This window comes from Sprattus sprattus (assembly GCF_963457725.1).
Source record: "Sprattus sprattus genome assembly, chromosome: 12".
NCBI lineage: Eukaryota > Metazoa > Chordata > Actinopteri > Clupeiformes > Clupeidae > Sprattus > Sprattus sprattus.
In genome coordinates, this window is record NC_137910.1 from 7,727,506 (window position 1) to 7,742,044 (window position 14,539).

Here is a 14,539-nt window from a genome sequence, read left to right on the forward strand (position 1 = left end):
CAGAATTAAATTACCTCTCCTCTCAGTCTCTTCTTAAGGTGCAACACATAGAATAAAATGAATGTTACAAGTGTTAAAATGAGTAAACAAAGCAGTGTTTGTGCAACATGTCATCACAGTTCATTGAAAAAGTCATCACTGGAGAGTGCAATTTGGTTTTCCAGAGTCATCGCCTCTTCCTCCTCCTCCTGCATTCAAAGTAGACAGTGAAAAATACAAAATTAAGTTACTCCAGAATATGTATGTAATAAAGCAACATTATTGGTCCGTATAACTAATAAACCCATATGTTGCTCATGAGGGCTTTGTAGGAAAGTGTTCTTTTGATATTGGTATTTGCAGTGTAAAAGGATTCACTGGGTAGGTGTCTTGACTCAGATTAGGCCAATATAAGAATGAACCAAATTGTATCATGTCTGTAATCTTTGCTGACAGCTTTTTTTGTCTTGTTCTGATGAAGTGGAAAGGAAACATTACTTACGTCATCCTTCACTTTGTAATCTTTCTCGCTACTTCTGTAGGAGACCACATGGATAAGCGTGTACACCCTATAAAGAAGAAGAACATCCAATTACAATCATTGCATCTCATAGAAATGATAAATTGATAAGGTCAAAAGGTATTAAAATACTATAGGTCTTATTTGGTAAAAAAAAGATCAGCAACTATTATTTTAATATTGCTTATATTAACATTTAACACAGTCTTTGTTAAAACAAATTAATATAAACTGATAAATACAATAGGCTATGTGCTAAAAGTACAAGTATATTTTTATATTCATGTTACAGTGTGGCTCACACGAGGTTAGGGTGTTATTATGTTGGTTACACAGTATTTCATATTAGTGACATTAATCAAATGTAATAAGTACACAGTGTACAGTGGGACCATACAGTATTTCAAACACATACCGGTGATAAAGCATGGCAAGGAACTGAACCAGCAGAAGAACGGCAAAGGACAGCAGGAACATCAGACTGAGGGGCTCCACTAACATGTATTCTCCTGTTGGTGAGTTGTTCCTGGGATCAAGCTTCGGGATCCTTATGCTTAAGACATCAGTGCCGATGGCTTGCAAGAAGAACGTTGCAACGATCCACAAAAGGTTCAGCATAAAATACAGAAACACTGCCTTGAGGGGTGGAATGAAAGTGTTAATATAATGGATGATGTGAAAGCACATTGTCCTAATCTGAGAATATTATTATTACTTTTTGCGAACCTTGTTACGCAGAGACTTCAGTTCTCGAGTCACGTCCTCCAGATGTGCTTTGTCATCAACAATGGGGGCCAGATACCTCTCAAGCAGTTTGACCCAGAAATCTTTCTCATCCTAGAAAACATGTGTTCATATCATAACCATGACAAAACAACACAAAGTTTGATGGCAGTAATTGTAAGTAGTACGTTACATTTCTTGTGAAATATAGTATAAGATAGTAACGCCAAGGTCTTACACAGTTGGCCAAGAGCCTCAAGCAAGACTTCCCAAATTGTTTGCCAAAAGATGGGGTTGAGAACTTGAATAGGGTGAAGGATAGTCTACATACAGAACACAGCTAAATTGTAAATATCAAGAGAAAAACAACTGACAAACCTCGGGCAGTGCCACAACCTGGGGTGCAAGAAGAGTTTTTTCGATGGCTCGTTTTACCCTCTTGTCCAGCCTTTCCATACGGTTGGTCTTCAGGATCCTTCGTGCCCCCTCATTCAGGGCGTACTGCAGCTCCTCCAACTGACTCTCTGTTAGCACATCCTCTGGGCCCACCTTGTTTTTCAGTTCGTCGTTCGCCACATCCGTGAGGTTCAACACCAGGTCCTCGCACACGTCGTCCTGGTTCTTGTTCCGCAAGGTGTAGCGGATCTGCTCCTGCAGGTTTCTCTTCAGATTGGCATAGGTCAGCTTCTTCAAGAACTCTATCTTCACAGGGCCAACCCAGTCTAAGATTAAAGGAAAGGGACAGAAGATGTAATGGATACTTTTGGAAGATGTTAATGTTAATATGAAAAGGATCAATGATGCACAACTTGTAGGCCTCCTTTTTCCAAATAGGGAAATTAAAGTTGGGAGAAGTAAGTGTGAGATAAATGGGTAAAGAGTTTAACTTCATACCACTTTCAGGTACAGCCACAAAATCTTCTTGGTCATCCAAAATCGGATCATCATTGTCTTCATCATCATCATCATCATCATCATCATAACCATTGTCAATGGGGGAATGTTTCTTTGTAGCGCTACTTATACTCCCACTAAAAAGTGAACAGAAGATCAGATGTCTCATTCACATATCAAAAACCAGGGTAATAACAATAGAGTAAAGATCATCTATTACTACTTAGCCATTGTTCAGAAAATCCACAGTATGCAGTCATTCGCACGTCACCAGTTCAAAGTAAAATGGGCGGCAGAGGTACAGGAGGTAGAGAAGTCGTTAAGTAATCAGAAGGTTGCTAGTTCGATTCCCTGTCGAAGCGTCCTTAAGCAAGACACTGAACCCCTAATTGCTCCTGATGTGCAGTGTGCCATCAGTGTGAATGTAAAATGGATAAAAGCGTCTGCTAAATGACTAAATGTGAATGTAAAATGACCCACCACAAGCATCATGAGTGAATACCTTTTTTCAGATTCCAAATCGCTCAGGTCCTCCCCAACACCGCTACTGCTTATCATTTTCAGCTCTTTTTCAAACAGGTTGTCGTTTTTCACCCCTTCCCCAGCCAGCTGTCCTCTAAGCGTGACGGCTTGCTGCATCTGCTGAAGGACCAGGCTCTCCGTATCCTGAGTCACCTGGCAGTGCCAGTCCCAACAGCACAGCTTGCAGGTGCGATCGCACAGCGTGCCTTTGATTTTCTTCGTCTCCTTGGCCTTGCTGGACTCGCGGGTGCCCCAGGACACGATGTGCATGTTCACCAGGGAGTAGATGGTGAGCAGCAGGTAGCCACTGGGAATGCAGATGAAGTACATGAGCCCGTAGATGATCATGCTGAACTCCTGGGGGTGGAGCATAGCCGTGACCAGATACATGATGGCCATGGACACCAGGAAAAGACCAGTCGGGGTGATGAATGTTCCCTGTTTCACCATATCACCTGGAAATGATGGAGAGCATCCATTTTAAATAACACCAACAGTGGCAGTAGAACTGGTGGTGGTGATTAGGTGAGTAGACTAAGAGTATGCTGGCAATGGAATAAAACGGATCAAAACTAAATAGAGCATTTACATGAAAAAAAAAAAGGAAATACTTTTTTAATATGTAAGGAAATTAGTTGAATAGAATACATTGTTGAATAAATGATTATCTTACAGCCAGGGGCGGAGTGGCCATCGGGAGCACCGGGATTTTTCCCGGTCGGCCGGTCGGCCAATAATCTATCGAGAACCAGCCTGCAGACCGGCCTTCGCAGCCGTCGTGTCAAATTCATGAGCGGCCCATCGAGATTGCATGTACGTCAAATCATGGTCCCGTGAAAATCTCTAAGTTCTCCGGGAGTTGTGCGACGCAGCAGTCCAACCACTGTTTATAGCACTATTTGTCTCTGTACATCACACCTATGGTGTGTGTCAAACTCACTCCCATAATCCAACCTTCTGATTTTTGTTTAGCCTCCTATATTGATGTAATTCTTTTTTATTCAGACGCTCCATTACTTTCATGACCACAAATATAAATTGGCCAGCGATTTAATTCGTTTTTTTGTTGAATGTAGAATGGTCGGAGCAAATTGCCTCATGGGAAATGCGTATCGTTCTGCCTTTATCAAGTGAACCTAGGGAGATAAATTAGCGGCTATCAGGGAGAGAGAGCAGGTGAAGCGGACCTGATGGAGGGACATAAGAGAAAGGAGAAAGGAGGGGGCAAAAAGGCCAGACTGAAAAAGAGGCGGATGCTGGAGGAAAGTGCATCAAAATGTACAAGAATTACGGATTTATTCAACCAGCCGTCAACTAAATGCGAGTGAGTTGACAGGACACATTGTTGCGAATTAGCATAACATTTGAGCCAATAGGGGACGCGATTTGTTCCGTATTTCCATAAATGTACATATACAAATACACTGTTACTGTCACTGTCATGTCTGTCACCCACACATCAACACTAAATCTAACAATAATGATCAAAAGCCGCCCGTTTGTTTGTGTAGTTGATATGGGAGGTGGAGGGGATGCGGGTTGGGCCAGTTTTGGGCACGTTGTGGGCCAGTGGTGGGCCGGTGCAGTCAGAATTGTCCCGGTGGATTTTTGTGTCCCACTCCGCCCCTGCTTACAGCAATAAATAAATAAAACAGTAGCAGCACAATACAAGAAGCTGGACAAAGTTTGTTATTCACCTGCATGCCTTGCTCATTTCTTACTATGCATTTAGCATTGGACTAAATTAGATGCTTATTTTTTACTATGCACTTTATTAGTATTGGATTCAATCAGATGATGAGATGGTTTTGCCTCTGTTTTTTTATTTGATTTTCTATTTAATTGTGAACTAATTGTTTTGCTTCTGTTATCTATTTTACTTTCTATTTGATTGTGATTTAACAGCACTTTGGTCAACGTGAGTTGTTTAAAAATATTATTTATAAATACATTTAACTTAGAATCAGAGGATGATCTACATGAAAAGTTGTTCTTAGTTTTTAGTAAATCTTCTTGGTCATCCAATCCAATCTGATCATCTTTGTCTTCATCATCATCGTCATAGTCATCGTCGACTTTTGATGGTTACATCCAGAAAATAAAATGTATGGCATAAATATGCACCACAGTAAGAAACAGAGCTCTAACAAAATTAGCCATGTCCAGCACACAGCATAAAGACTGAAATTACAGATGTGGTTGCGTCGTTATACGTACCGATGATAGAGAAGAACGATGCTGTCATCAGGAAGGCATACAGAACACTTAGAATTGCCGCAACTGTGATCTGGAAGTTCGGTTTGGCCACGAAGCAAATGATCATGTAGATGACTGGGGGTATGGATGCTATGAGGATAGACGTGGTACCTGAGATTTGAAGCACAAACTGGAAAGCACCTGTAAAGAGATGAAAAGGAAAGTTCTGTTCAATATTTCAAAGCTGTTTATTCACCCCAATTATAATATCGACCCATCTGAAGAGACAATCAAGATGCTCTCCGTCCACAAGATAATCAATCAGAACAATAGCGTGCTTTGATTGAATCCATCACGGGGAAATTATTTTATAGCACAATAATATAACAAACAGCATTCAGATAGCATCTGGAAGGCCTTATAAGGACAGGCGTCATATGCATGACATCTGTGCTCAGTCTAAGATCGTCTGCAATGGAATGGACCTTCACATCAGATCAGATAAGGCATTGTTTTTATGGGGGGGCGCATTCAAAGTGGTTCTAAATTGCTGGGGTGTGGGGGTGCATTTTGAGCAAGGGTTATACTGTGTGTGTATGTAATACAAATGCAATACATTGTGCCTACGGGGTCTTCATTAAACTATTTTGTTAGATCACTGTCTTAGAGATTTGTGTTCTCTTACAGACCCATGAGTTAAGCTAGAAACCATGTGCCCCCTGAAATCTCAATCTCTCCAGTCAGGATCACAAAACTCTCTAGTGCCTTAACTTGTTGACCTGAAGCCTTCCCTTCGCCATGTACACTCCTACATGCACCCACCTGCTACCATCAAAGTGACAGAGGCCGGCCCGAGGATGGAGGCTCCCACTGTGAAAATCTGGTAGAAGATATAGATCATGGAGATGGAGGTGTTCCTCTTCACCGTCTCCCTTCCGCTGTGGAGCAGGTCCAGGGTGTTGGCCAGCGTAGAGGGACCCCAGCGCCGCCTCTGGTTGTAGAACTCCTTGAACTCCTCAGGGGAGTTGGTGTAGGCGTCCGAGGCAGCGTTGTACTCCACCCGCCAGCCCTGCTGCAGCAGCAGAGTGCACAGCCAGCGGTCCTCGCCTGCAGAGAGCAAGCTGTGCTTTCAGTCGGTCTGTAGATCATCCTCTGATTCAAGTTATCACCTCTTTCATCTGTCGTTTTCCTCCCTTCAGCTATCGGACTCAAGCATTCTTTTTAGAAGAGAGTTTTCTATGTGTCCCTTCTGACTTCATATAAATGTTTTCGTTCACAGTTATGTAATGGATGTTCAAATACTTAGTGTTTTCTTGCATTAGTGGAACACCTACAAGATAATCTAACAGTAGAACTTACCTTGGTCATATTGGACGTACTCTGAGGCTCTGGTTGCTTTGGTGGTGTATCTTTTTAGAACATTGTCATCCATCAGTGCAGATCCCCTGAATAAACTGAAGCACCCAGGACTACAAAGGACTGATCCAAAGACGTGTTCAGCAGTCTTCTGAAGCCAGTGACCGACTGCATACTCAAACTTCTGATACCACACCATTGGACCTGCAAAGGTTGGGCATTTTCTTAGCTTTTGGTTTTTACATCAGTGCAACCACGGCTGCCACATATGGCTGGCAGGAAAACAAGATGGATGGATACATACATACATACAGTACATTCTGTACAAGCGTGGCTTCTCACCCATTCCAGTTGGATGAATTCTCCCACAAGCAGCACCAACACTGTCATACATTCTGAGACGATCAACCAGCAAGACCATGGCTTCGGGTTGGAAGTCAGTATCTCCGTCCAGTGCCAAGATGAATGTGTTGTTGTCAGTGATGTGCCTCCTTTTACTGTCATTGTCAATATTAGGCAGGTGGAAGCTTTCCCCATCCAATGAGATGAGACTGGCGCGGCAGATATTATTCTGTCTCTGTTGGGATAAAAGTCCTCCTGTTACACTTTATGCCCAGTTTTTCTTCAAAGAAGATAATTAAAAAACATAGAACTAGAGCAACAAATTGATACAAGGTATACCGAGGTTGGCAGAATGTTCAGTTTAACTCCAATCATGTTTAACTTATTTTGGTTGTCATTCATTTCAAATGTGTGTGCATGTGTGTGAAAAGATCTTTCTGATTGGCTCTCATGATTTACATTTTCAAGGTATTAAGAATGTCAAAACAAGTAACCTACTGTTATCTTTGGTGGGTTTTTCGAAACGTAGCCCTTCCATCCAAGAAGATAGTAAAGATACATTATCTGGAGGGCGGGAGAAAGTAAAATTACAAACATAATATAATCATTAAATGCAATAAAGGCAAATTTGTATGAACTATTATTAATATTATTATTAATTATAAATATAAGTATTTAAATTAGCTAGTAAATGTTTGTGTGATCTAACCTGTGACCATCTTTTTTTGTTCCGGATCAGATTTTTATCTTTGAGGTGAACATACAACATGTTTCCCTCTGGCATGACAAAAACCAGTCGCCCACCATAGGGAGTTTCAATAATTGACACCTCGTCTGGTTCTTTGTTGGTAAATACCCTGAAGATGACAACAAATATCTTTCACTAGACTTTGAAAGGCAGTTCCAGTGTCACTTTTGGCACATAAAATAAACAAACAATAATTTGTTGTAATCAGGTTTTACCTGTATACTTCCATGACAACATGGATAAGATCATTTACATAGTCATTGACTAATCTTTTCCCTGTGTCCTCGTCTGTCATAAAGGCGTCATCAACGAATATGTGGCACTCAAAGTCAAAGGCGTCGTTATGTTCCTCCTTTGGGTCTCCTCTGTATCTGTCCAACCTACAAGAAACATTGATGAGTTAGCTGTCACAGATCAGTGGTGTGCTTACTGAGTTGTGGTTTCTGGGCAAAAAACAAACCAAGAAAGTCATTCTCCTACCTGAACTTTGACGTAAGAATCTTGAGCATTTCATCATAGGTTTCATGCCACATAGTTGCACAGAGGTAAATCACGCAGTTCTCAATTTCCTCCTTACTGAAAATGCAGATGGGTGGAAATGTAAAATGGACAGCACAGGAAAAATATTATAGGAATGCACTCATATATTAGTGTATACCATAAACTACCTATCTAAGCTCTCACCTCTCCTGGAACCTTGATCGAATAACCTTCATTTTGGTGTTAAGCAGCAAAGACTGGTCTATGAAGGCTGATTCGTACAGGCGTCGAATGAATAACTGTGAGGTTCTTTCAATCCTCTGAACCTTGATTTTCCAGACATGTTGTGTTGCGGCGAGCAGTCCAAGCCACATACACACCCCTTCCAGAGCAAGCATGCTAAATGGCCAGGTTTCATAGTGGTTATTCAGGGAGGTCCGGCAAATACTCCTGGACACTTCCACCAGCACTTCAGTTTTATTTTGTGCTCCGACCGATTGTCTTGCCAGGCATGTACAAAAATCTGTGAACCCAGAAACAGTGCAACCTTCAAACCGTAGTGTTTCAGCTCGGACCACAAAGATGATGAGGCCGAGAACAAGGGTGACAGGTCCGGTGAGGGAAACAGGAAGGGCGAAGCTCCATTTCACAGCATGGATCTTGCACGCCACCACTCCGAACCAGTGGCAGAGAGCTGAGCAAATGGCCTGCAGGGCAAAAAGACTGAGGCCCTGGGTTAATATCTCACTGGGGATATTAGAGAAGTCTTCCCACACAATCCTTTCTTCTGCTATGAAACTGCAGTACACGGCCCACACTCCTACGATGACTACGATCCTCAACAGGCTGGAGATAACAAACACAAAGTCTCTGAAGCCATCTAAGCCCTCTAAGAGCTGTTTTCTGGTATCATCTTGGACCTGTTTCCTGGCTTGAAATGGATTCTCCCACCAGTTAAGTGACACCAGGAAAGATGCGATTATGCCAATAACAACATAATAGTAGCAGCTGTCTTTTTGATCGGACACATAGGAGGTGACACGGACGTAGTAGTCCACGCCTAGGAGTGCGTAGCCGGTCAAGACGAGGAACAGTGAACATATGGGGAAGATGATTTTCCACTTCTCCTTTTGGAGGCGGAAGATGATCTGCAGCATGGAGGATACGGACGTCACCCCACCCGTGATGAAGAGGTTGGTTAGGATGTCAAACTGGGGCATCACGATCAGCACCAGCACGGCTGTCCCAAAGGCCGCTAAGCTCTCTATCAGACACATCTGGAAAATTAAACACACACACACACACACACACACACATAGAAACATCCATATGAGTACGCTTGTGTGAAAATGAAATGTGGATGCTTGCATATTCTATATACATATACACACATATATGACTTATTCTATCACTTATAGATCTGAGCTGTAATCTTCTTCAGAAAGGCCATGTTACTTACAATCCCCATCGTCTGCATGTTTGGAGTGATAAAACTCTTGAAGGCGCATTTCCAGAGTGACTTCAGGAAGACCAGAAAGTTTGGCACCACCAAACAGATCATAAGTAAGAGCATGTAATACTGTTTTTCTTTGTCCAATCCTTTTGCATACGGACTTGTCATTGTGGTCAGAATCAGTAGAGACCCCTGAAATTTCAAATCAAGAAACAATTGAAATATAACTCACCAACAACTCACCTTGCATAACAACTGACGACTGAAAGTGTTATAGGGTACCGACCGAGGCATTACAATGGAGTGTGCAGAGCCATGTGGTTTAAAGCCACTTTGCCATTTCCCTTGTCAAACAAGTTACACAATGCAGGAATTTACCACTTTGTAAGGTATGTGTTATCAGCTTCAAGTTAATTTTGAAGGTGTCCTAAATGGTCATGTGAAAGACTAGCCCCCTGTGCTATGCACTGTGGAATGGACCACAGAGTTAAAGAAAATGTAAATGTAACAAGCTTTAATAGAACTACATCGCCAAAAGACACCAGTTAGCATCCTAGCAAGCTTTAATCAGTGCCAACTGTGCTGTTGTTGGTGTTTGGAAGTTTTTCTGCATGCCTTTTATGTAGTTAACACACTAGTTGTAAACCAAAGGCTCGTTACTGATGCTTTAAATAATATAACTACATCACTGGCTACCTTGGAATATACAAGATTGTCTTGGTAGATAGCAAAATATTGGGGTATTCCTCCCCATTAAAAAAATACTTTTGCATATTCTCATAACAAAAATCAAAGAAACATTGTAAATGAAATATGATTTCCCCTCATACTCCAAAATTACTTGTACACACTCTGTTAAGCGCCTTGAGACAATTGTATTGCTTTGGCATTATATACATAACATTGAATTACATTTTTCTAAATTCCTGATGAAACAGAATAACCCTGTAATGATTCTGTAATGAGTGACAGGCCTTCCCTGGGCAGAGTTATCAAGGAGAATTAAAATTGCTGCAGCCTGGGTGCAAAGGCCATAATGTTTTCCCCCCACTTAATATGTCACCATGGAGATGGTAAACAGTATCAAAACAATAAATCATCCCAGTGTCATCACTGTGTCTGCTGACAGTGTCTGATCAGGCAGATTCAGATAACACTTCTTGCCACACCTCTATGAAGAGTTGATCTCACTGCATGATGTGCTTTATAATCTTTTGCCAGTGAGACAGTAACTGTTTGTTAATTACAATCACACCACCCATTGGTGAATAATTTATGTAACAACATAATGTAACAACATTTCTCTAAACATGTATCATTCACTGTTTACCTTGCTCAAGACTGCCGATGTCAGGACCAAAAGGCCCACAATGATGGCCACTAGGTGCTGGCCCAACTTGAAACATGTCCTCTTCTGCTCCTTCTCAGCTCCAATGGGATTCAGTTGGAAGGGATCCCAGGTGTCCCTGCACAGAGGACGGGCGTGACATATGTGGTCTCAGATGTTCATGACATTCATTTTAAAATCTTCAACCATTCCCTCTTTTGATAATTACAATTGTCGAAGACTGAAGATACAGGTAGAAGAAAAATGTTGGGAAAATGATTTACCGAAAAGTTTTACTGTGGTTATGGTCTTTGTTTAGCTTTGTTTTCTACTATCAAAAATATTGTAATCAGAATTTTCACATTGTTGGAATTAATTAATCTGAAATCAAATCTGATTCTCAGAAATGAGGCCCTTTGATCAGTAAGTTTAGTGAACCTCCGGATAGCTAATGCTATTGTTAGCAAGCTCCGTAACAGGGAGCAACAACAACAAAATCAACTGTATTTGTGTGTTATTTTGTGTGTTGTGAGTTCCGTTAGTTTTGTGGCACTTTAAATTGGGCGATTTTATCTAAAAAAATTAACTGACAAGACTCTTTACATCATACCCTCTTCAATTTTGACATAACCACCATGAGCTAACAAAAGTAAATCTGAAAATGTACTGTATGTAAAATAAGAGTAAATGAAGCAGACTTTTAGTGATACCATTGTCTTATATTTGTCATAACACTGTGAACATTTTAATTTGTTTTTAAGTTAGTAAGAGTAATTCACTCTTACTACTATCATGCAGTTTTCTTCCGTTTTTAAATGTGGTTCTCCAAACTAAGTATGCAAACTCATCCACACACAAATATATGTTTTAAATAATTGACTCCTAAAGTTAAACTTTCACTACTTCGCTCTTTTTCTACAAACAGTACCATAATCACACCGTGATCACTTGGCACTGTAATGACTGTAACTGCGAGCCCAGCTACAGTTAAGAGTGTCAAGAGTCTGAAACTTGATTACATTTGATTGGATAAAATATACCAGTTGTCCCCTTTTTACACTCCATAGAACATTATTTCCATTAATTATTCAACATATATTTGTGCATTCACAGCCTGCCTATATCTTTGGTCCCACGGCTACATCAATTAAAAAACTTGATCATGTTCCTTGGAACATTTCAGGTATAACTTGAAATATGAGTTGGATTTATACAGAATCAAATATACATGTTCCTACCTGTGTCTTCCCTCCCTCTTGTGTCCCCTGTGCCGAAGTTCCTCCATGGCGGTGAACACAGGCACAGTCCACGCAACGAGCGTTAACTAAACTCGTTTACTCTAAGTGTGGACTTAAATCTCAGCTGGGGATTTATCGCTGGAAACTTCTGCCCTCCTTTGCCTTTACTGCCTCACTCATAAACGGGTACAAGGATCAAACCCTGGAACACCCTTTTGATTAGCCTTTATCACCAGTTTATTTAGGACATACGTGAAGGGAGAGGTGTGTTACTTGAGTATACTGTTGTGTTTTACTGAGGTGGTGGGAAATGAAGATTCAGTCTTGAGTTTCGAGTTATGAGGTCCAATAAGGAAAAGTGACATGGCATTCAATCCAGTGAAGAGCCCAAGTGAAAGGGCATGTGTTTAGAATTTCTAGTTGACACGGAAAGGACCTTTCAAGAACGTTTCAGATGTTTAAAGAGATTGGTTGACAACAGTGACCATTGTCTGATCAGAAAGGGGATGTATATGTGAACGATAGTTAAAAAGCATGTTATGGTTTGATGCAATGTTTTGTGTAATTTAAGGAAAAGGAAGAAGAAGGCTTAAAGATCAACGTATGATTAACTAACTGAAATGCCCTATGGATCTTTGTAAAAGTAATTTAGTCTTAAAAAAATGAATTGCTTGAATTGTTTCCTGCAACTGAGTCACATCAAATTCCACACAGATTTGTCCCAACCTATCACTGGACCTTTGGCCTTTGTGTACGGCACCAAAACACTGGGCAGCTAACTGATACAGTAGGAAACAACACCCAAACTGAATGATCACACAAGAGTGATCATACAACTCTATCACACAGTTTATTTTGCAGTGCATATAATGTCTTTGCCAGTGTATTTATATGATGGTTACCACCCACAACTAAATGATAAGGTTTATTAAAGGTTGAAGCAAAGAGTCCCCATGACAATAAGGTGCTCATCTTGTGCTGTCTTTGCCAAACTGGCAATTTTTTTTTTTTTTTACTGTATGTGTATAATATGTGTGTGTGTGTGTGTGTATATAATATGTGTGTGCGTGTGTGTGTGTGTGTGTGTGTGTAAATGTGTGTAAATCTGTAAAAAGAGAAGAAGTACACAACCATGATTATATGTGTGTGTTTGTTCTAAGATAATTCATGACCCTTACCAATGATTGTAAGAATGCTCGCTGTCATCAGGAAGGTACAGTATAGAGTATGCTCATAATGGCGGCAATTGTGTTCTGAGTGTTGGAGCTCAGTGCGTAGCACAGAATAAGGTAGATGACTGGGGGTACAATAGCTAGTACAAGACTCAGTTAGGTGTCAAAGACAAAGGAGAAGCTTCCTGGAAAAAAATTATTGGCAAGATGTTTTAGATCTTCATTCATATTATCATCCATTCATTAAGATCTGACAAATGGCTCATTATATATATTTAATATTGAATACATTCTGCATGCTTTAGGAATACCATATCAAGTAATTCAATAGTTATATTTGCAAAGGGGATAAAGGGAAAAGAAATTCTATCTAACAATTACCACGTGTTAGTATTCATTTTATTTAACAATTTATCACCAGACAGTATTAGCTAAGAACATTCTAGTCGTTTCAGAATCAAGGACCAAATCCTTAAAGCATTAGGTGAAGAAGCTATCAAGTCTCCCAACCATTAAAAAGTGATTAATGTATGTGCTCCGGCTTGAGTCTTTTTTCTTATTCTCTCTGAAGGCAAGAGCCGATATAAAAGGAATCATATGACTAGCATAGGGCCAGAAGACAATAGTAGCCAAATGCCTTTTGGCCTTCATGATAAGTTGCCAACACCGTTGACAAATGGGATGAGCTTACTATCCGTACAAAGGTTGGTGCCAAGAGAGTTACGTTAGTCTGGTTAGATGCTTCCGGGACCACCTCAGCTTTGTTAAACTATAATTAAGTCTCATCAGTATTGCAATTTCTCCAGTCTAAGTCTCGATCATTTTTTTAAGTTTAAGTTTTTAAGGCATATAAATATTCTACAGTATAGGTTTGATTTATCATACTGTGGTATCAGGAAGGCAATATGACTTGCAGCTCATCGACCTAAAATAATCCATCCAGGAATCCAGGCGTCAAGAGATCTTGACCTTGTTTGCTCTCCATCCACTTCAATGAACTTAAAAAACACTTCTTATTAGCTAACACTCTTGTTATTAACCCCTTCAGGACATGGGTTACATAGAATAAAATTAAAAGATACTGACATATATCAATAATAACAACGGCAACATTATAGATAGCTATTAATAACCACCACTCATTCCACCACCAAGGTACCGTAAAGGACAAAACGCTGGACTGCAATCTCATTCAAGTGATGCATTTGCAGTAATGGCAAAAATAAAGCGTTGTTCATCAAAGGAACACAAGAGAGGGCAAATAAGACCTGAATGAGGAAATTCAGATAGATGGAAGCTGATATGGTGTATCAAAGTCCATACAGGCAAGTCTTGCCACTCTGCAGCCATCTTGGCCTCGGCCAAACAAGATCAGGATCCTAACTAAATAAATGGGGAAAGACCCATGACTCCACATAGGATGGTCAAACAGACATTAAAAGTATATCACACAAATCCGCATTTGAAATCGAACATAAACGGCCTGAACATTGTTTTCCCAACCTTTGTCAACCCACTGACATGCTCACTGCGCATGCACCACATTTTTCTGGGTGTATGCTCTTGCAGAGCCTCAGCACGTGCCACAC

General features: G+C 40.6%; 1 protein-coding gene across 1 annotated transcript; it reads right to left on the reverse strand.

Moving 5' to 3' along the window:
- Positions 1-113: 113 nt before the first annotated feature.
- Positions 114-11,825, reverse strand: chs1 (chitin synthase 1; the record flags this gene model as incomplete). Its single annotated transcript, XM_080848575.1, has 19 exons — positions 114-188; positions 482-548; positions 915-1,135; positions 1,226-1,336; positions 1,601-1,944; positions 2,117-2,253; positions 2,619-3,093; positions 4,856-5,035; positions 5,657-5,941; positions 6,194-6,394; positions 6,533-6,767; positions 7,031-7,096; positions 7,242-7,389; positions 7,496-7,660; positions 7,761-7,856; positions 7,965-9,037; positions 9,220-9,405; positions 10,544-10,679; positions 11,779-11,825. 19 exons carry the CDS (start codon positions 11,823-11,825, stop codon positions 114-116), a joined length of 4,248 nt encoding a protein of 1,415 aa, XP_080704701.1.
- Between the last annotated feature and the right edge of the window lie 2,714 nt (positions 11,826-14,539).